The sequence below is a fragment of the Podarcis cretensis genome (genome assembly GCF_951804945.1).
Source record: "Podarcis cretensis genome assembly, chromosome: 1".
In the NCBI taxonomy this organism is placed as follows: domain Eukaryota; kingdom Metazoa; phylum Chordata; class Lepidosauria; order Squamata; family Lacertidae; genus Podarcis; species Podarcis cretensis.
Genome location: NC_137170.1, coordinates 65824723 through 65848590, shown reverse-complemented (window position 1 = coordinate 65848590; position 23868 = coordinate 65824723). Strand labels below are relative to the sequence as shown.

Genomic DNA, 23868 nt, shown 5'->3' with positions numbered 1-23868 from the left:
TGTGCTACTAAAGATTCTTCTGTCGGATTATGAAAGAAAGGTGATAATTATATTTGGACAGTTTGGCTAATATAGTTGTTGATTTGGCAAAGTAGTTTGAGAGGTAGATCTTGTTACATGTTAGAATCGTTGACTGCATTCATCGTAAAATATATTAAGAGCTACAGATCTTGAGAAGAAAGCAGCAGAAACAAGTTATAGTACTTTGGTTAAAGAGATTAAATGTTCCATTCCTAGCAACTGCTCTAATGCACATATGGAGCTGTTGTTGAGAGTAAGATCAATGTGCACAAAGGGAGGGTTGACTCTTTCATGGAAATGAATCTGTGGCAATTGGTTCATGGAAACCTGTGAGTTCATCTTGTTTCTAGAGGCCTTTCTGCTTCTTATTTTTTTAAGTTACCTGTATTAACATAATCACTTCTGTTGCTTTTTTATTCCACCTGCAAATAATAATTAATTTTGTTTGGTTATTGGAAATCTTAGACCTAGTTTACAGACAATGATGGTGGCTGAATTTCCTGCATTTTAATACCTTTCACTATCTGCTTTTCCAAGGAGGAAGTGGTTCCTTCTATGAAAACGCAAAAGCATGAGCCAAGGATGTTCACCAGTAGGAAATTTGACAATATTGTCGTATGTATGAATCAGCTTAGTCAGGTATCTGAGTGAGGTACTCTGTTGAGCAATAGTCTGGACACTGGCATTACAGCAGGCTGAGCAGTCTGTTATGCTTTAGCTAAGAACTGGGGGGAGGGGGAATGAACTTGCTATTCAGAAAACCCTATCCTCAAAAATATTATATATGTATTTTTTGTTATTTTTTTAAAAAAATGCTTAATATTACATTGAGTGCCCGATAACTGAAAACAAAAACATGTCCCTGACAAACATAACAAAACACCTTTTTTGGTGTCTCAAAGATATTCACAGAAATAATTGGGGTGGGGGTGCGTTATTCATTTTTAAGTATGGACTCTATCCATGATTGCTCTCTGATTTGGTTTGATCCTGGACTGTCGATATCTTTTTTTACCTGTTGTCAACTACTTGCTCAAAAGCTTGAGTGAACTTTTGAAAAGCCTCACATTCTCAGGGAATGTAACAGCACTAGATGTGCTCTGTGACCTTTCCGGAAATCACTCTAGGGCAAAGGTCCCTAAACACCAGTGGTCTACGAGCTTCATTCATGTGGTCCATGGTGCAAATACACAATTTGAATACAGTATTTATCACAGGACCTTATGCTACAGCAGACAGAACAATCATCAAGTGGTAGATAAAGTCACTCAGCAATGCTCAAGTGGTCCATGTGAGTGGGAGGAATTTTGGGAAACACTGCCCTGGGAAATGATCCTCATAACATGTCCACTATGTTGCCTTAGTGGTTATAAAAGCAGGTTAAAAAACATTTCTTGCAAATATATTAAGATAAATCTTATTTCCAGGGGCAAGGGGGGCAGGGCATGCAAGGTGAAATAGCTCAAGGTTTAGAGATCATCTTTCCCAATAAAATAAAATAATATAAAAACCTGTGCACACGCAGACGCTGGTTGCGTTCGCTTCAGGATGCGAAAGGGGTTCTGGAATGGATCCCGTTCATATCCAGAGGTACCACTGTATAAGCACAAGTTGGAGCACTGCAGCTAGTGTCAAATCAACTCAAAACTTGATTCTGTGTTGAGATTCCTGCATTTCAGGGGGTTGGACTAGATGACCCTTGGGTCCCTTCCAACTCTACAATTATTTGATTCTAACAACAAGTCTCAGGAGGTGGCAGAGGGCCTCAATACCTTCCACCTATACTCAGGGGCACAGGCTTTGTTTCTCTCTGCCTAAGAGTTTATTGGAAACTCCTGGAAGAGGCAGGCATTTAGACAGATGTATAAGTTCAGAGGTGAAACTGCAGAGCGCAGGGTCATCATTCCAAAGGATGCAACATTGCCATAGTGCCATACTTTGTGACTGAGTCTTGGAACTCATGGGTGTATCATCCTGCTTTCTAGTGGGTCTTTTCTTTATCAGATTCTATATGTCATTCATTTTTCAGTACAATTTGCTTTTAAATATATCAAAACAAAAGCTATGTATATTCACATTTTATATGATAAATGTATTCCTTAGTATTGTACCCACAGCCGATTTACTTTTCGTTAGCTCTATCTTTAATTGATCTCTAAACTGATTGTCACTAAAAATGTGCAAGAACAACACTGTACCTTAAGAAACCAGTTTTAAATGCAGTGTGCGGAGGTAGTTAAAATAGTTTTACCTGGTGAATACAACCCCTTGTCAATACGAAGTCAGCCTTGTAAAAGTACATTCGTGCCAACAGGGTTGCATACCAGCTTATTTTGTAAATTAATCAGAGAATGAACTTACCCTATTCTGACCTCTTTCAGTTTCAGGAGGTGTTGATATGAATGTGATCCATATATTCTGTAATTTGATTGCCTGCACTTTGTTCTTGCAACTAGCGCTAGAGGCATGAAAAAGGAGTGAGGCTCAATGAACAAAGCCTTCCTTCAACCCCAGCCCCCACTCCAGTTTTTAAAAGAGCTGGCTTTGGAAATAAGTATATTGGTTGTTTGACTGTTTCTTCTTTGTAGGAAACACTTATTTTCTGTTTCCTTTACCAGAAAAAGAAATTGTGAAACTAGAGTGTCAAGTCAGCTCTTCCTTCCAGGCTCATGCAGTATTATGAAAGCACTTAAGCATTTAGAACATGCTAAGTCCCATGAATTATTATAGGCAGAATGAAGTTCACCCATCAAGAATTATGAGGAAAATACAGTGGGTTGGTTCCAGAGTTCTTCTGGTGCTGGAGGGAGGGGGCAAGGAGACAAACACTGCCAATTCCTCTTCTCCCTGAGGCCACGGCTTTTCCAGAAAAGCAGGTCAAAGAGGATTGGAGGACCCTTTAAACAGAAATAATAATATAGGTAAAATGTGTTTCATAGTTTCTAATAAAGTTCACAAGAGAGATGTGACTGAAATATGTTTATATTTATTTCAGTCTTGTGGAAATGGACATACAACTAGATCCCTAGTGAGTGAAAAGAATAGAACACACACCAATCCACCCACTGGCCATGTTAATTCATCATCCTGTTTGCCATTCTGTATGGCCATGGCCACAGTCTCTAGTGGGAAAACATGCAACAGAGTGGAAGATATTCTCTCTTTTACCACTCTTTAACCCTATGAAGAATTTTATGCATGTCTTCTCAGAAGTTAGTCCTGTGAATAGTGCCTACTCCCAGGGAATTATGCATAGCATTGTAGCCTGAGTAAATTGGGCACATCAAGTTATCCAGAGGATCATTTTCTTAGACTTTGAATACATGCATCTATACACACATACATATGGGTTTTCTTGGTATATTTTACATAAGCGATAATATATGATTGCACAGAACAGCAGTAATAGCTTTTGTTTCTCACAGGAATGCAAATATATCCATTGTGTCCTTAAGTGCGCATAAAAAAAAAAAATACAAAACCTGGGCACAGGTATGCTTATTAAATGCTTTTTTGTTGTTTCAGGAAATTTGCCATATGAATATAAAATAGTGATTGCTGGGAATCATGAACTGACATTTGATAAAGAATTCATGGCAGACCTTGTTAAACAGGATTACTACCGCTTTCCCTCTGTGTCCAAATTGAAACCAGAGGACTTTGACAATGTTCAGTCACTTCTGACAAACAGTATTTACTTGCAAGACTCTGAAGTAACAGTCAAAGGATTCCGAATATATGGTGCTCCTTGGTAAGTCTCAGTTTAAACTTTCTTTGCTTATGTGTGTGATTAGTTCAGCAATATGCAAAAATTCCTACAATGACAAATTCTATTTGATTCTGCTGTAAAAGTGTTGAAAATGGTTTTCAATAGTTGTTCCTATGATCTTCTCAATATTTGCTTGTTGGCTTGTTTTCTTGTTTTTAGAACCCCAGATTTACATGATAAATGCTAGAATAATTTGTAATTAATACGGGAAAGTTACCAAAATTATTGTGTTTTGGTTTTAGTATTTTTAGCTGACAATTTTCAGACTTTGGATCCTAAAATTCTTGTTTTATATATCTTTAGATTGATAGTCCAAGATTTGGAGGAGAGAGTAATACATTGGTATTATGGAGGAAATGGTTGAATATTGTAAATCAGCTTAAGGCCAACATGCTATGATGGGATATAAAACTAAAATAAAATCAGACAAAACATGAGCAACTATAAAAACAGGGACAGTCTTGTTTTAGTGACTATAGTAAAGACTGCATTTGTTTGACACTGAGTAAATGAAGTTAGAAAAGGAGCACTGTTGTTTATACCAACACTGCAAATTGTTTCTGTAAAACTACCCCAAGGCCACCTGGTTTAGTGTGATGCTTTCTGAAAGAGATTGATATTGAAGGCTATTGTATGCCTGCTTGTTCTCCCAACACTTTTGTGGGTAATTTGCTGATTAGATACTGCGTGTTTTTGAGCTCTTTGTTCCACCATCTATGTCTCTGCTGATTATAACTGAGGTCTTCCTCATTTAACTGAATGTGAACTGAAATCAAATGCTTTCTTCCTTGGGCAGAGCAGACAGTAGGAAGTTGGGCTGCCATAAGAGGCAGTGCAGATCTCTGCAGAGGAGAGAGTGGGGCTGTCTGTGGCTAATGGCACCATTATATACCGAGGGAACCCAGACTAGCATTTGTCAGCGCTCAGATATGAGTTACACCATATACTGTTTGTCTTGCTATTAGCTTGTTTCCATGGCCAAGTACTGTGTCATCTCTTCCCTGCAGAAAGTATACTCATCAACTTAGTATTCTCATGTACTTATGTGTGGAGCATATTCTATGCTTAAATTTTGTTTTCCCTGTTAGAAGGTAGCATTTGAATAAAGCAAATTGCCTTCGCTCACTTTCTACGGTTCTTATATTTCTTCCTCCATCAGTCATATGGATTGCCTGAACCTTTCATTGTAACTGGCTATGAGGAGGCCATCATCTAGTGATGGACCAGAAAAAAGTAATCCACTGGCCATACAACCCATGGGTGCACTAGTTGCCAACTACTCACGTACAGTGGTACCTCGGTTTATGAACTTAATCCTTTCCGGAAGTCCGTTCTTAAACCGAAACCATTCTTAAGCTAAGGCGCGCTTTCCCTAATGAGGCCTCCCGCTGCCAGTGCCCTTCCACCATTCAAATTCCGTTTTTAGACCGAGGTAAAGTTCGCAAACCGGGACACTACTTCCAGTTTTGCGGAGATTTGTTTTAAAATGCAAGTATGGAGTTTCACATTCCCTTACATAATTCCTGTTTGGGGCGGTGAACCAAGTGAAAAATTTGATGGCAACCTGTTTGAATATTACATTTCTCCTTTATAAAAGAAAATCATTTGTAAACAGAATGCTTACTGCTTTCTGAGACTTGGATCCTACTTTTTAAAAACCTGTATTCGGAAGCTTTTATATTCTGCATGCATGAAAGTATCATCTTAATGTTATAAAATCTTAAGTGACAGAAAATTGCGAAATATGTTTCCTAACCAGAGTCTGTGAGCATTGGAAATGGCCTCAGAATGACCTTCTTCTTTCAGCAGAAGCAGTTGAACTCTTAACTCTGTCTCATAATGGATTCTACCCATTCATATTTGGATTACCTAGAGCAGAACCTCTAAATGGCAGGGATTGCACTGCAGAAAGCAACCGTTTTGTGATTTTGGGGCTGTATTGACCTGCTGGAAAGTTGCTCATCACTGCATTATGGTAGTAGATGGAGCTAGACCAGAAGTGGGGACACAATTTCATGTGTACACAAACAGTAAAAGGAAGCAGATACATATATTTAGTAACACCAGTTGAGCCTTATCTTCTATTTTCTCTATGGACTCTATTTTCTCCCACAGGATGAAGGTTTCCCTCCCATGCTCCTAATTTGGGTTGAACTAATTTGTGTAAAACTATTATGAATTGCAGTAAATTTATGTTCAGAGCAACTGGTGGTAGGGAAATTGAGAAGTGATTTTTAATTCATCAAGTCCTATAGGTTAAGGAGACTGATGAGCATGTTTGGGGAATGCTTCGCACTGAGACTCTCGCCGCAGCTTTCAGTTCTTTTAGGGCAAAAATGAAATCCAGATTTAACATCCAAACCATCTCTCTATGACTCAAGACGAAAAGGGAAACAATGACATGAGATGCAGAATAGCACTGGGTGATATATCAATATATCGCCCAGGACCAGTATGGGGGGAAGAGACCAAGATGACAGCTTCACTCAGTGGTATATTGCTGGTGAAACTGTCGTTGCTCTTGAGTCCCTCTGCCTCCAGCACCCAGCGCGCTGAGGAAGAAACAAGCCAGCTGGGAGCTGGAGGCAGAAGGACTCAGGCAGCGGCAGTTTCACCAGCGATATACCTCTGGTGAAACTGCCATTGCACTCTGCCCTGGCAGAAGGAGAAACAAGCTGATACAGCTTTTTCCCCCGTTGCTGCTTTAAACGGCTTGGCTGAGGAGCGTGCTGCTGCCCTTCCCTCAGCAAAGCAGTTTTACGGAGCCCCAGACCTGCCACTGGCTCGCAGGATCCAGTGGCGGGATGGGGGCTCCATTAAAGTGCTCCCCCTCCCCTGCTGAGGGAGCCCGACCTGGACCCCGCTTGCAGGAGAGTAGGAGCAGGATCGGGGCTGCAGCCTTGCTTGTCTACCGCCTGGCTGCCTTTGTCTGAGAGGGTGTGCTGTTGCCTTCATCCCAGAAAGATGGAGCTCACCCTCCCGATGGAAGGCAGCCAGGTGGTGTAGGGGCTCTTTGACGCTGCTGGCAGGCCCAGCGCTTGCCAGCAGCCCCTCTGCGCAAGGTGCGGATAGAGTGGCTTTGCACCCCGTGCCTTGTGGACTTTGCCCAGAAGGATGGGCCACATCTTCTCCTGGGGTGAAAGACCCATGGACGAAAGAGGCAGCACACACACACAGGCTAAGGCAGTCCATTGCACGGAACCTGACAGGCTCAGTGTGCTTGGCTGCTGCCGCCTGGTCTATCTTTGAGGAGTGGGGGGCGAGCGGGCAAGGCAGTTTGCCTGCTCCCCACGTCAGCGAAGGTGGAGGTAGCCTGGCCAAGGAACCCCAAGGTCCATGCTGGTTGCGTGCAAGCGGCAGGGAACTTGGGGCTCACTCAGCTGGGGGCAGGAGTCTTTCTGCCCACCAGCTGAGCAGCAGGCTGGGGCCAGCTGTATTGGTTACAGCCCGCAAGGCACTGAGGTGACAGAGCCTTAGCTCCCATGGTGAGAGCTGTGGCAGTTCAACCCGGCACCTTGCTAGCTGAGGCTAATGCAGCTTTTTACAACATCACGGTTTATCGTCAGCCAAACATCACGGTTTATCACCAAATTGCGATGTTTGGCTGATTTGGCGATTCACCACGATGTTGAAAACCCTGGGATTCATTGTCTGCCTTGACACACTGAAAATGTAATGTCTTTGAACTCCCCTCCAACTAACAATTCACCTTCCATTTGGAGGCATGTAACACATCTTGATGTCAGTTTTTAGCTCTGAATCAGCTGGGGGGGGGAGTATACGTATTGTTCAGATGGAAACAGGATCACAAGGTGGGGAGGGAAGGAGAGCTTTATCTCTTCCCAGATGCAACCCCCCCCCACTGAAAATAGTCTCACCACATGGTTACATGGCTTAATATTTTATGTATTAATTTTATATTAAAAAGTATTTCACCAAACACCAACATATTAAACAATACAAAATCCACTAAAATAAAACAGCAAAAAAGAAAAGAAAAAATAGAAACCAGGCAAGTGTTTATTGCTAACTACTGATCCCCAACTTTGTTTTTCAGAATTAAATTTTTGACCATGAATTATTATTATTTTTTTAAAAAAGAAAAAATTGTACCAAACTTAAAGGCCATGATTCACCTGTTTTTATGAGCAACTTGTGTACTCAGAAGAAGTTTAATCCAGCCTATTCTCTAGGGCATCCACTCAGCTCAGTTAAGCCCCTTATACAATCAGGGTGCTAGTGTTTACCTTTAAAGACCTAAATGACTTGGAACCAAATAAAATGAAGAATGGCTCCTCCCATAACAGTGTGCTCATGTATTAGGATTTTTGGACGAGGCCCTTCTCTTGAGTACTGTCAGTTGGTGATATCCTCCCCAGGACGTTCGACTGGTGCTGACAGGCCAGTCTTTTTGGTGCCAGGTCAAAATATTTTTATTTGTCCAAGCATTTTAAACTGGCTTTATCGGCTGTCTAACTTTTTAGTTTTGTAAGTTGTGATTTACCAGTATTATTGTTAACAGCCGTGTTTCTCAAGCATCTGAAGATCTTGTGTGTGTCCAAAAACATGTGCAATGTAAGTAAAAAATTAATAGTCACACAATTAAAATACATTTAGAAATTCAAGTGAAATAATTAGGGGAGCTAGGTTTGAAAGGCATTTTTATGTTAGCTAAAAAGGGGCATGGGTTTAACATGTTGAGAAATACTGGTTAAGCGTCTTGCTTGATTGTGGAAATCACCAGGATGAAAGGAAGCTTTGAAGTATTTAAAATAAATAAAATTGTATATGGATGGATGTGCATATGTATGGCATTCTGCAGGAAAGGTTCTTATTGAACAGACTTACAATATTATACACATGCACAGATTTCATACTGGATCGGACAAAACCTGATGCTGAGCGTGAGAGTTTATGACAGATCTTTTTTCTAAAGTTTTATTTTTTATGTGCACCTATGTTGCACCTATTTACGGATATCTTGAATCTTATTGAGAAGGAGGTGATGCAGCTGCAGTGGCTGAAAAGATTATTGGGCCCTAAAACGAGACATGCTGACAAGTTCATTTGGAATTTGGGGGAGGGGTCCTCATTCATTGGTATAGTTAGTGGTTTTCATTTCATGAGAGGGATCAAACCACGAATAACAGCTGCAGCTCTTAGAGTTTTTAGCCTGTCAAGAGGTTTCTAAAGAGTAATTGCCATCAAATTGGGAAAACTGAATATAACCCATATATTTAGAAAATGTAAATTGCCAACTCAGTGCAGCTATAGCAAAGAAATATCAGTCTGTATTCATTACAGGTGATTTCTCACGGTACATCTGAAAGCTTTTTACAGACCTAAGAGAATTCAAGTAGTGCCTCCTAACTTACAATTTAATAGAATGTGTATGTGGAAAATAACTTACAAAACACAGGAGCATTCATGTGCGTTTGCAATTGGAGTGAGCAGCAGTGCATATTTATAGTCTCTAGTGTGTAGAAAAATTGAGCTTTGTCTGATGGGCCTGCTAGTATTTAAAGCCATTGGATGCAGAGTTTCATTTCTGAAAATGAAAATATAGCCCCTGAATAAAAGTAAGAATCTCTATAGAGTTGATACATGGCCTGATTTTTCCCTGCTCTCTTTAAATTATGTTTAATTTTTTATTTTTAAAATTGATAAACCACCCTTCATCCAAAAATGGATTTCAGAGTGGTACACAGAAACTTTTTAAATTACAAAATATTGCAACACAAGCCAACGTAGTTTGGACTAGATGACCCTCAGGGTCCCTTTCAACTCTACGTCTATGATTCTATAAAATTAAGAGGGGGGGGGATTAAACTAGCTGAAAGTACCATAATTTAAAATGACTGGGCAAATTAATATTTTCCCCCTGGCACCAGAAAGAATGCAGTTATATAATCAAGAGGTGACATTTTAATGTGATTATGTCCATACATGCACATACGTTATTAGTGTAATCTTGGCCCAGACATGAACATTGCTTTAGGATAGACTACATGTGATTTTAAGCTGCTCATCTATACTGTGAAGTACTAAGGTGTTTTGTAGTGAGAAGTGATACTAGAACCTCTGACAGTGTTTAGTTGGGCTGCCTAATGTGGCTGAAGGGCTCACTAACTGTGCTGGACACGTCTCAAAGACAGCCAGGGTGGGCAGAAGGACCTAGAAGAGTATTTAATCTCCCCAAAGTGAAATACCACTTCTTTGGCATATAAACACAACAAATCACAGTCAATTCAACACTCAATCCAAACCCAGCAGAAAAGAATCAAAGAATAAAACAAATATCAGCAATAGGAAACAAGAGATTTAGCACACCAAAATTTAACATGCATGACTCCTCTTCCAATGTCCATATTCAATGTGTGGTCTTCCCTAAAGCATGTAATGCATGAAGGAAACTGCGGTGTCATCAAATTCTTAGTTTTAAAAACTGGACCCCCCCCCAAATGAAATTCTCCCACCTTCTTCAGGGGTACTTTATATTGCATACCCCGCCCCAGTGACTGAAACGTGGTCAGACAAATGTTTCAGATCAGCGCCACCTAAAAGCAAGCTGCAATGAAGCAAAACCTCACGGGAGATTATTCAAAATCCTAGGCACCTCATCTGAAAAGGCCCTAGCTGAATGTCCTGAGGGCCCCCAGAAGGAAAACAGCCTTCTTGTGTGGGGAGGGAAAATCCTTGAAATATAGTCTGGTCCCAGGACATGTTGACTTGAGCGTGGAAAGAAATTGGTAAACCAGTGTAGTCAATAGTATCCATTGTAGCTCAGTAGTGATTAGCGAAATACAATCTTTCCTTTTGAACCAGCAGAAGCTTTTGTGCTGTCTTCAGGTGTAGCTCGGGGCGGATTCAAGACTCTTCACATAAAGTACATGCAATGAGCTGCTTTGGCACACCAAACATGCGACCTCGGGGCCTTGTTGGATCCCTCTGGTGTACATTTTACTGTTCTGTGGCTCTTGACAATGCAAGCACTCTTTGCTATGAGGGTTTTATATCTATCTATATCTATCTATCTATCTATCTATCTATCTATCTATCTATCTATCTATCTATGTATCTATCTATCTATCATCTATCTATCTATCATCTATCTATCTACATCTATCTGTCTATCTATCTATCATCTATCTATCTATCTATCATCTATCTATCTATCTATCTATCTATCTATCTATCTATCTATCATCTATCTATATATCTATCTATCTATCTATCATCTATCATCTATCTATCTATCTATCTATCTATCTCTAGAGATGCGGGTGGCACTGCGGTCTAAACCACTGAACCTTGGGCTTGCCGATCAGAAGGTTGGCAGTTCGAATCCCCGGGACAGGGTGAACGCCCGTTGCTTGGTCTCAGCTCCTGTCAACCTAGCAGTTCAAAAGCACGTCAAAGTGCAAGTTGATTAATAGGTACCGCTCCACGGGAAGGTAAATGGTGTTTCCGTGCACTGCTCTGGTTTCGGAAAAACTGTCTACGGACAAATGGCAGCTCCCTCGGCCAGTAAAGCAAGATGAGCGCCTCAACCCCAGAGTCGTTCGCGACTGGACTTAACTGTCAGCGGTCCTTTACCGTTATCTATCTATCTATCTATCTATCTATCTATCTATCTAGTGGAAGTATGCTGATCTTGTAACAATCCATTAAATCACTCACACTTTCTGCATGTGCTCTCTCCCTCTAATGCACATATCTTACCCATATATCAGAAACAACTGAAGGGCTACAAGTTCTCCATCCCTGCTTTGTAACGTGGTCTAAAATAGTTGATTTCATTCAGTCATTTGTCATAATTCTGCATACTGTTTCTTGCCCTAGGAGCTGAGATGGAGGTTCTGCTCTTTTCTACTGCATTTACAATTATATTTTAGTACAAATAGCCATGAAGTTGTTACTGCTTTCCATTGCTTTTTATACTTTCCCTTTACACTGTCAGTAAACCATCAGATTTTTTTTCCAATTATAAGTTGTGTAATGCATCATGGATTTTGCTGACAGTCTTCATGTTCTTGAAATAGCAAGCAAATTAACAGCAGATATTGAGTTGGTAGAATTAGAAAAACCAATTGGCAACTCACATGATAGGCTTCAGATATAGTGATGGAGAGAATGGGTCTCATTTCTTTTATTTTCATAGTCTTATTTGGTAATTAACTGAGGCCTTTTAAAAAAGGAACAGAAACCACCATGTTCAGCAATTAAGTTTTACATGCCAGTTAGTACTGGGGGAAGAAAATAATGTTGGTTCTGTGCAACTCTGGCAGGAACTCTGGCATTCTTTAGTAGAAATCAGCAGTTTAGGGAAAAAAATATTGGGAAGAATAAGGTCTTGTGTCTCAGTGTTAAACAAATACACATACACTACATAACATAACATAGTTATGTTTTAAAGGCACAGGCTCTTATTTCATTTTTCTTGGCATTTGTCCTTCAGCCGTCTCATTATAAAATTGAAGAATGTTTTTCCCTCAGGTCTAAAATTACTAGGGTTTGTTGACGTTTTTTTCCTCTCTGGGAATGTCACTGACTCCTTTTAAATCTTGCTGAGATCAGTTGACTTGAAATTCAACAGTTCTTCTGTTTATTTGAAAATGAAAAGAAAATAGAAATTATAAAGATGTCTTTTAAAAAAAGGTAATTCACCTTGATCCAGAGTTATTGTGCTCTCTAGTGTACACATGGACTTCCTGAGCACATGCATTGCTCCATTTCAGTCGAAGGTTCAAAGAGAGATCCATGTGTGCAAAGAAATGCATGTCTGCACTTTCTTCTTATATTGGCAATAATGGTGTGTGTGTTGAAGCCCGTGCAAATAGCAGCATTGTATGCCTGGTGCAAGCTGCCACATTGAGGTGATGGTCAGTAAGTACGGTACTCTGTGTGTTGACTTTTTTTGTTAGAGAACCATGTGTTTGGTTGGGACTCTACCAACAGAGAGAGTGGAAAAAATAAAAGCACTGGAATGCCTGCTTGAGATGGCCATCACAAGATGACTTGAGACAATATTTTTAAAATTGTTGCGAACAGTACTAGCATAAATACTGACTTATATAAGAAAAATCTATCTGAAGAAAAGGTTGGATTCTTATAACAACAGAAACCCCTATAAACTTGGTTTTCTCTGGTTTTGAATTGTTTATCCCTCTTCTTGCCTTTTTGGTGGGGTGTGGTCCTATTTCTTTTATTCCACATGTACCTGCTGAATAGATGTGGGCTGCTGTGCATTGCTGTGCACTAGTGCCAGTATGCATGTCCCTGCAAAACAGGTGGTTGAGGATAGACTGGTAGGTGTATGATCTATGTTCTCTCTAAAAATCACATTTTTTGTCGTGGTTTTAATATACAGTGGAACCTCGGTTGTTGAACATAATCCGTTCCGGAAGATCGTTCAACAACCGAGGCGCAATTGCTGGTCGGCAAAATCCATTGAAAAAATGGAGAAATGCACCTCAGAAGCCATTCGACTTCCAAGGCGCGTTCAGAAACGGAAGCATTCACTTCTAGGTTGTCAGTGTTCGAAAGCCGAAACGTTCGACTACCGAGGTTCCACTGTATTTAGACAGCTATTTGGGTGGAATGTGTTGGCTATTTAACCGTTACTGCTCTTTAGCCTATAAACTGCAGCTACCTACCTTTTATAGGGACGTGGGTGGCGCTGTGGGTTAAACCACAGAGCCTAGGACTTGCCGATCAGAAGGTCGGCGGTTCAAATCCCCGTGATGGGGTGAGCTCCCGTTGCTCGGTCCCTGCTCCTGCCAACCTAGCAGTTGGAAAGCACGAAGTGCAAGTAGGTAAATGGGTACCGCTCCGGTGGGAAGGTAAATGGAGTTTCCGTGCACTGCTCTGGTTCGCCAGAAGCGGCTTAGTCATGCTGGCCACATGACCCGGAAGCTGTATGCCGGCTCCCTCGGCCAGTAAAGCAAGATGAGCGCCGCAACCCCAGAGTCGTCCGTGACTGGACCTAATGGTCAGGGGTCCCTTTACCTTTACCTTTACCTATCTTTTAAAGTCCTATAAAGTCCAAACTAAAACTGTGGCTGGTTTAATTTCAAAAGTGTTGCGTCTGTGTCTTTCTTTTGGCTCTGTCCTGCAAAGTTATTACTATGATGCATGGGAATGTATCCACAAGCAAAATCCATTCTTAGTACCAATTATTGGGGAAGAAATTGTGTGTGTGTTATGCATAACCAACATATACTGGGCAGGGGAGGACGGAATACTGCATTATTTTATTGCAAGCAAATATTTTTAGACACACCACCGGTCCTATGAGCTACATTCAGGCAGTTTATGGTGTGTCTGTGGATTTGTTGTTGGAGATGGAAGACATCCATTGCATTAAATACTCACTCTGCCTTTTATTGCCTTTTTATTACTTTTATTGTATTTTACTGTACCCAGATTTGAATTCTATGGAATTTATATTGTGATACCATAAAAGCAATATATAAGAAATAAAGATACATTTTGAAAATGCACTTAAAAATAATACAGCACCAAGGTCAGCACATTATACAACAGACAGGAAAAAAATCACAGGATCCTTAACATTTTTCAAGTGTTCCATGGTTGGGGACTGGTGGAGTTTGGGATCTACTGGTACAGGTGTATTCTGGTTTTTGGCAATGCTTCTGGTTATAAAAACCATAAAAATACAAAAAGTATTTGCTTTGTATTTTTTACTTAAAAGTCCCAAACTTTTTTTGGGTTTTAGGATTTGACACTTGGCAAGTGTATTTTGATTTGTCAGTTTTATAGAAAAAAGCACAAGACTGTAGCTGCACCACTGCCTAAAACAAAAGACAAATTAAACCAGCCCTGATTTTCATACTGATTTTGAGGCTAGCATCCTAATACATATATTTGAAATGCCAGTGCTTGCAGAGTTGCAAGGCCTGCTGCATTCCTCAGTGATCACCGCATTAGCTCATTTTATGTACTGAATGCTCTCCATTTGGAATGAGCAAAATAAAGCCAACTGTGATTAGGAAGTTAATTATATTTCATGCCAAATTCAAGCATCCCTTCTTAATGAGAATAACATTCTGTTTCTCAAGGTGTGAGTCAGACCTGCTTTGAGGGATCTCTCTTATTTTCTTTGTGTGTACCTCCTCCCAGTAAAATACAAGAAACTGGCAGCAATCCATTAACTCATTATCACTGTTAGTACTTTTCTGGGTTTCATTTCTCTCTGATTTCACTGTTTAGAACTCCCCCACCTCCCGACCCATGTGTATAATATACTAGTATGCATTTGATGAAGTTTAGCCCACAAAAGCTTCTGCTATAATAAATTTGCCACAAATCATAAAATGCCACAAATATCTCTCTCTCCCTCTCCCTCTCTCTCTCTCTCTCTCTCTCTCTCTTGCTGCTGCAGTGGACTAAATTGCTACCCTTCTGGTAATCTGTATTGACGTTACTGTTGCGATTACCAAGCTTTTAATTATCGTGCTTCCCTGAATTCCATTCTCCTCAAATTTTTATCTAACCCAAATGTCCTGCAACCAAAAATAGCCATTGATAAAGTGGATACTGACTGCCTTCTCTGAGAAGCCACCAATGGGAAAAGGACCCATTACACAATAGCTACCAGTTAAGACATGGAAGCTCCTGTCTCCCTTGTTTGTTGTTCAGAGATGGTAGCCTTTCATTCCCATCATACTCCCTCCCCAGCTGCCTTTAGCTATTCTTCATATTACCTGTTCATTGCCATTTCCAGTTTATTGATGCCTAACATAAAGACTCCCACCCAGTCTTCTACCATAGTCATATTTGGCAAAACGAAAACATTTGGCTTTTCATCTTGGTGAACCTTGTTATCAGGAAGAACAGTTTTACGGTGAAAGCCTGTACATGTTTCTACTCAGAAGTAAGTACTGTTAAGTTCAGTGGCACTTACTGCAGGTAAGTGCTTATAGGATTGCAGTTTTAATAACTGAAATGAAGAGCCTGGGACATGGGTAGGCAAACTAAGGCCCGGGGGCCGGATCCGGCCCAATCGCCTTCTAAATCTGGCCCGTGGACTGTCTGGAAATCAGCGTGTTTTTACATGAGTAGAATGTGTGCTTTTATTTAAAATGCATCTCTGGGTTATTTGTGGGGGATAGGAATTCGTTCTTCTTCTTTTTTTTCAAAATATAGCCTGGCCCCTGACAAGGTCTGAGGGACAGTGGACTGGCCCCCTGCTGAAAAAGTTTGCTGACCCCTGGCCTAGGAGGACTGCATTTGGTTTCAGAATTGTGCTTCTGTGCTACAGTAACTTATGCCATTAATCTCATTCTTCTGTTCAGACTCCCACACAGTTGGTGTCACACTTGTCACTTTCACAAATCATGTGTGGTCACTTATATCACATATGCTCATTACTGATGACTAAGGAGTAGTGGAGCTCAGAAATGCCTGCAGCAATCAGGAAATGCATTATTTTTTTTAGCAGGTGCCAGTTGAACATAAATATGGCTGAAGCAAAAAGCAAACAGTCGTGGCATTTCACACTGTTTTCCCTTCCTTTTAAATCTGCAAAGCACAGACTGACAATCCCAAAACATATAAACTGATCATCATTTTGGAATGAAAATTAATTTAGCATGGAGTAACTTCAAGCCCTAGTTTTTGCCTCTGGTGGTGCCCCTGTGGTTTTTCACTTATACGTAAACGATAAAAAGTCAGGGGTGAGTAGGAAGGTTTGCAAGTTTGCTGATGAAAATATAAATGCAAAATAAATAACGGGTTGCAGACAGTGTTGACAACTGGTCTGCTGTCAGGTGGTGGTTGAGAGGTGTTCTGTTGCAGACAGAAGGGAGTTCCTCACTGCGAAGCCTACAATAGGAATACATAATTCTTCAGGATGCTCTCCTTGCAAGAAAAAGGCGTAGCTCTTCTCTTGGAGGCAGCCATTTGAAGTGAGTCAAACAAACTACTATATATAATAAAGAAAATGCTGAAGTTGAATGCATTCAAAACAGGGCAAAACCATTATTTAGATGTGATTTAAAAAAAACATTTTTCTTTCCGTATTCAATAAAAGGGTTTCAGTGTATTATTACACATTTATCTTGCTATCTTTTTTCTTTAAATCTAAGCTAATGAGTCAGTTCTGCTATATAGGCAAAGTCCCATGTTTCCTCTCTCTGTTCTTTAATAGATTGATTATATTGTTGATAATCTCTATTTCCCTGCCGGTAACATTCTGGCAGCAGTTACCATATACGAAATAATTTCTTTGTACCTTACTAGAGCACTACATAATTAGCAAAACAAAGCACAAAAATAATGCCAAAAACAGAGTCTAGTGAAATTTAATATTTATCACACATGAATTATGTATAACTTGGTTTGAATTCTCCTCTCTCCATCCACTAACCAGTGAGAATTTATACATTTGTGATTTTATCTAATATAGACTTTTCGGGACGGTCATCCAAAGAAGTTAATTACAACTTTGAAACAACCCAACTTAACTGTTAGTGTACCCATTTATGTTGCCACAAAGCAATTTTATGAAACACCACATTTTCAGAAAAATAAAATTTGCCATGGAAAAATATAGGGAGGATTCAATGTTGTGCTTTTCTGATTGTTCTGTCAGTGTTTCGGCTTCCCAGATGCAGTGGTGTAGCGTGGGTTGTCAGCACCTGGGGCAAGGCAAGTAATTTGCGCCCCCTAACCCGTGGATTTTAGTAGGGGCAGAGAGCTGCTAGTGCGAGCGGCCCCCCCCCAGATGTTGCGCCCGGTGCGGCTGGCCCCCCTGCACCCCCCACGCTACGCCACTGGCCAGATGGAATGATCCACCCTCTCCCTCTGCATGCTGGTTTGTTGTTTTTTTCAGGTTCTCCTGACTCACCCAAGCTAAATTCAGAAGGTGTAAGGAGTGTGGGCCAGAGAAGGATGAGAAGCCCCATAGCTCAAGCAGAAGTCCTTGTGTGGGCTTTAGCAGACAGGACTCATTAGTTGAATCCTGCCCACAGGGCAGACTCTTTTAAATGAATAAACTAAGTCATATACATTATCAGTGGGTCTCCTCTGAGTAGGACTAGCACTGAATACCACCCATAGCGGTAGAAATTATTTCTTAGAAAATATTGCTAGTATGCTTACAGTGATTAACACCAGCAGATCAGCCTTCTTCCGAAGAATTTAACTCCACAGAAACAGAACTGATAACATAGCAATATTTTATGCATATATCCTATTCATTGTGACAATTATGTATGCAGAAGAATCAAGAGAGAGCATGCAATAGTCTTGCCTTTGTTTCTTTAGACAGGAGTGGCTTTAATGATTCCTGTGATCTAGAGATATAAAAGTGAAAAAGGCTTTGTGACAAAAAATGTAATACAGGTAACTCACAACTAACATGCTTTTAGCATGTGTGATTTTCAACTTCATGCGTTTGAAGGCTGGCTGATTGAAATCACATAAATTAAATGCACAGAAGTCAAAGAGCTTAAAAGGACTTTTGGTGTAGGGTTTTTCCTGCTTGGGAATAGCTTTTAAGCTGTCTTCCTTGCTTACCAGACACTGGGAGGCTCACACAAGATCTCGTGGGAGCTCAGACAGTTGTGCGAGATCTCACTAGAGCCTGTGTGAGAGTCTGCCAAAGCCCAGCAACCAAGGCAGAGAGCTTCAGTGCTTTCTGACTTGCTTGAGGGGCAGGGTAAGACCTATTCAGTGTGATGGCTCCAGCAGGTAAGATTGCTCACCTTGATGGCAGTTCCAAAGGGATGGTTTGAGTATATGGGTTTTTGCAGATATGCCCATCCCTGGAACATAACCCCTGCATAAGATGTGAGATACTTATCCTATATGGATATTCAATGCAAAAAAACCCCCAACCAAACACAGGATGATTGGGTGATCCTGACTATTATTAATTTGGCAACGAAGAACATTTAAGTTCAGTATTATTATTCCCCACCTTTTCCCCTGACAGAACTCAAAGCAGCTCACAGATAAATATGAGAAACGCAATAATTAAGAAACAATTAAACATTGATAAAATTAAAACTATAAAGGGACCCCTGACCATTAGGTCCAGTTGCGGACGACTCTGGGGTTGCGGTGCTCATCTCGCTTTACTGGCCCAGGGAACCAGCATACAGCTTCTGGGTCATGTGGCCAGCATGACTAAGCCGCTTAAACTACTGTATTTTTCGCTCTATAACACGCACCTGACCATAACACGCACATCGTTTTTAGAGGAGGAAAACAAGGGAAAAAACATTCTGAATGAAACAGTGGATGTATCATTTTTGTGCTTCATGCTGTGGCCACAGACATGTGATCTGATGGTGAATTTGGGGTGGCCCAATGCAAAAATCCTGAGAATCCCTGTGGATCCATGCTTTGTAACCACGTTTTTGCACCATTGCAGCCCCAGGCAACAGTGGGTGCATGATTTTTGGGGGGCAGGCTGTAGCCATGGACATGCTATGTGATCTGATGGTGAATTTGGGGTGACCCAATGCAAAGATCCTGAGGATCCATGTGGATCCATGCTTTTTAACCACATTTTAAGTGGGGAGGGAAGGAAAAACACAGAAGGGACAAGGAGCAGGAGAGGGGTGTGCAGAGAAGCAGCTGGCTAAGAATGCAGGAGAGGGGTATAACGGGAGGGAGGAAAGGAAGGCAAAAGTTTCCCCTCACCTACCTACCCAAGCCAGCCAGCGCTCGCTCTCTCTCTCTCTCTCTCTCTCTCCCTCCCTCCCTCCCTCCCTCCCTCCCTCCTGCATGTTTTCAGCAGCACGGAGCACAGAGACAACACTCTGCTTTCCCCTATGCTTGCCTGGAGGGGAGGGGCTTTCCCTGCTCTTTGTTCTGTTTGAGCAAACACAGCAAGGAAACAGAGGTGGGTGGGCAGTAAGACCCTGAGGCAGAATGCAGGAAAGCAGCCGCTTCCTCTTTTCAGGTTTCCCTTCTCCGAGACGCGCGATTTGATTTTTGCCTGATTTTTTTTTTTTGCCTCCCCTCGCGCCATTTGGCTCCAGGGACCACACATTCGCTCAATAACACGCACAGACATTTCCCCTTCCTTTTTAGGAGAAAAAATCTGCGTGTTATAGAAGGAAAAATACGGTACTTAAATTATACAAATAATTACACTAAAAGCTGCACAGCACTGGCCCTTTCATTAAAAGCTGTCAGCTCCAAGCCTGTTGGAAAAAGAAAATATTCACCTGCCTGCGGAAGGACAACAAGGAGGGAGCCAGTCTAGTTTCTCTAGGGAGTGAATTCAAAAATAAGGAATTTTTCACTAATGAATAAAGTAATAATGCTCCAACAAAACTAGTGCATAATTATCCATAAAGAAGACACACACAAAGAGGAATTTAGATTTATTTGACATATGTATGATTATAGACAACACAATCTAGTTATGCATTATTATAGACAACACAATCTAGTTAGTTTTAAGATCATATTATGAAATCAATGAATAAAGGAAATGGAGTAGATTTTATTTTGTATTTGCTTTAACGAAGCTTCTTTTGTCGTACTTTGAATAAAATCCATCTAATAGTTGCCTCAGATTGGCTTGATAGGTGCAATGCCACATGAATAGACAGGAGATGCAGTTAAATAATGGGATGGATGTGTGCATTGTACTCTCAGGAAAGCTGGTACTGGATCAAGTTTTATTTATTTAACTGCATGCCCCAGTGTCATGTTTAATGTCATACATATGACCTGTATGAAATAATACATGGCTAAATGTCATTTGCTGTGGCTGCCATCATTAAGTAAACAATCATTAAATTCCCTCCGGATTTATTTTAGTGATCTGGAAAAAGAGTTACATACAGCCTTCATTACTTTTACAGGATAAGCTGAGAAAGCAAAACAGACCAATTCTGCCAAAGGATCTAGTCAACAATCCTCTGTGGGGCGGGGGGGGGGAGAGGGAGAGACAGAGAGGGCATGCATAAAAATATGGGGAAAGTGTCACCCCTGATCAAATGAAAAACTTATAATTCTGTATGAAAAAGTTGTCAGCAGCCAGAGTCATTCTTGCCTACAGTCAGAAAGACTTTACAGAAGTAGATTTAGAGCTATGGTATTTCAAAGTAAAGTAAGTTACTTTATTAGAAAAAATTAAGCCCCAAAATTAGAGCAGCCCAAGGTAAAAAAAAAAAAAATTAAACTATTGAATCTGCTTGGTTTGATTTTCTGTGCAGTTCATGGCCATTTCTCACTTTTGGCTTTTGCAGTGGTGAATTTTTGTTTTTATAGAACCCCCCCCCCTTCACTCTAGCCAGGAAACAAGACAATATTAAAATAGCATATAAAGCAACAATGTAACTCTGTCATGCCTATCAACTTCCGTGTGTGCATGTGCATTTTTTCCTTTGTACCTTGGATTTTTTTCTAAACTTGGTGTCTGTTTGTGTGTGTTGTTCTTGTCATTGCTGTTGTTTCCCCTGTAATTCATATTCTGTATTGTTCTTGGTATTCATATATTGAAAAATGTTTTTAAAATTATATTTAAGAATTATAAGGATTGAGATATTTAACAAAAGATGGGGGAGAAATATAGTAAAAAAGAGTTAACTGAAACTCAGCTAGTATCACCTAAAAAGGCATCTGTAGCCTGATGCATCTATCAGGAAGGGCCAAGGACTGGTACTCCATTTTGAGCCTACATTTCATTTTGGAAATAGTATTGTTTGAGCAGCTCCTGTTTAAGATACTACTGTTCAGTTATCAGTACTTCTATAAGCTCTTATTATCCTTTAAGTGGCATTGGTTTAGCGAAAGTAAAGGAGAGAGAATCCATAACAGGGCTGAGCTATCAGACTGCCCTGCCCTGCCTGCAATGAAGATTAGTTTGGCTTAATGTTTAGCATTTAACCCAGCCACATTTTATTTATTTAGACATTTATTTATTAACTGCCCATCCTGTGTGTGGTTTCCAAATAAAATATATTGCAATAAAATATTGAATATATTTGAATATTTAATAAAATATTGAAAGTTAAGCAATCAGATATATACAGATCAATACATGTGCTGGCAGAGTGAGCAAGAAGTGCAGTTGTAATGGCATGTTTCAGGAGGCAAGACCTTTGGTCATCTAAGTATAGCTGGGCACCAGAAGGGCCTGTTTCCAACCCTGTTCATCCCAGGATTGTCAGTGCCAACAGGGGCCCTACCTGATGCTGCCACCAATCACTCCCTCTTGCCATGGTTCTTTAGCTGACAGGCCACAGTTAAGGATGGGAGGGGACTAAGATGCTACTTAGCTCTGTTCCACAATGGGCAGGCATTTTCTTAGATCCTCCATTGTCAAGCATTGCATCTCAGGAAATCTAAACATTGCCACTTGCCACAAAGCATGTCCAAGTAGTAGTTTCGCTATCTCCCATTCAGATATATTACCAGTTCAACAGGATGCAGGGTGAGGTGGAGAGTGAGTGACTGGCACCAACAGCAAGCATTACCAGTACTGGACAGGAGCCATGATGGCAGGGGGTGGTGGTGGTGACAGGAGCAGCATCAGGCAGGGGTCCCAACTTCAGTAATTGTTTCAGAAGCAATGGGCAGGGACCCATTTGTCAGTATCATGCCAGGGCCCACTGAAGTCTGGCGCTGGCAGGAGGTATTCTTCAATCAATACTTATTAGACAAGACTATAGATTAGACGGGGGTGCGGGTGGCGCTGTGGTCTAAACCACTGAGCCTCTTGGGCTTGCTAATCAGAAGGTCTGCGGTTTGAATCCACGCGATGGGGTGAGCTCCCGTTGCTTGGTCCCAGCTCCTGCCAACCTGGCAATTCAAAAGCACGCAAAGTCCCTTCTAACTCTTCAATTCTATTATTCTATATGGAATATATGGACATGTAGGATAGTGAACCTTCCTAAAAAGGAACTGAAAATATTCCAGATGACACAAGCCAAGCAGTTCCGGATTTCTACATATCTAATATGGCCCTATACAATGCAGAGAAAAGATCAGAAAATAGCATCACTACCAATATGCCAACATTCCTGGCACAACTAAGGGGTATATTGAGCCTCAAATGGGTATGAGCATCATGTAGGAAAAGAAATTACTGCAAGCAATGAAAGAATTTCATTAAATTTCACCACATACTGGTCACCACCTCTGCTTTTTTGGACCCTAAAATCAGTCCCAGAACATTCCCTGCATAATGGTCTCAGGGGTAATTCTGAGGTGAGCTAGGGGTCGGGCATGGGGGCTCCTGTGGTGGTGAGGGTGGGAGTTGGGGCCCTCATTGGCTTGCCAGCCCCAAGCAGATATATGGTAGCTGGAGGAGGCAGCAAGGCAAAGCCAGGCCCGGGCTGCTGCTGCTGTTGCCGCCACCTTGGACCGCACAGAGTTGAGAGGCAAGGAAACAGGTTGGCTGCAGGGTTCCTGTTTTAAACTGGCTCCATTGGCTCTTTCTGCATGTTCTGCCCTTGGCTTGGACCTGGCCAAGAAGCCCCACTGCACACCCAAGCAGAGGTAGCTGGAGGAGACGACCATTACACTGTGAAATACAGTACTCGATAATTGGGGTTTATGGTGCTAAGTTCCATAAGCACCCGCAGATCACTCTGAGGATCTCTGACTGAGGCATGAAAATGTTGCTGCTGCATTTGGATAGCCATCACCCTCTTCAAGAGAGAGCATCATAAACTGCAGTTTGGAGGCCATATCCTGGTCAAGGCTGGCTCTAGGCTGGCTCCAATTAAAGGCCAGGAATTCTAGGCTGTACATCATGTAAAATTTCTGTCAGTAACATTGATTACACTGAGCAACAGTCTCCAGGAGGAAATTACAGAGCCTCATTGCTTGAGTTATTTAAAATTAGAATGGACAAGCACTCAAGATGATAGTACTGAGAACAATTCGGCACTTGGAAGACAGCATAATAGGAGTTTTCTATCTCTAATACCCCAATATGAGCTCAAAAGACAATAAGCAGAGAGACAACCCTCTGCAAAATTAAATCACTGAGAATCAACCAGAGAATGAAAATTAAATCACGGGAATGTATTTCCCTCTTTGTAAGCATTAGCATTAATCTCATGCAAAAGTAAAATATTAGTTAA

At 41.0% G+C, this 23868-nt stretch overlaps 1 protein-coding gene across 4 annotated transcripts in view; it reads left to right on the top strand.

Moving 5' to 3' along the window:
• MPPED2 (metallophosphoesterase domain containing 2) overlaps positions 1–23868 on the top strand; it is a 126048-nt gene that overhangs the window by 64177 nt on the left and 38003 nt on the right. For all 4 annotated transcript variants that reach the window (XM_079972986.1, XM_079972987.1, XM_079972988.1 and 1 more), the window contains one exon: positions 3547–3772. In XM_079972986.1, the coding sequence (XP_079829112.1) occupies positions 3547–3772 (226 nt within the window). The remainder of the gene's footprint in view (positions 1–3546; positions 3773–23868) is intronic.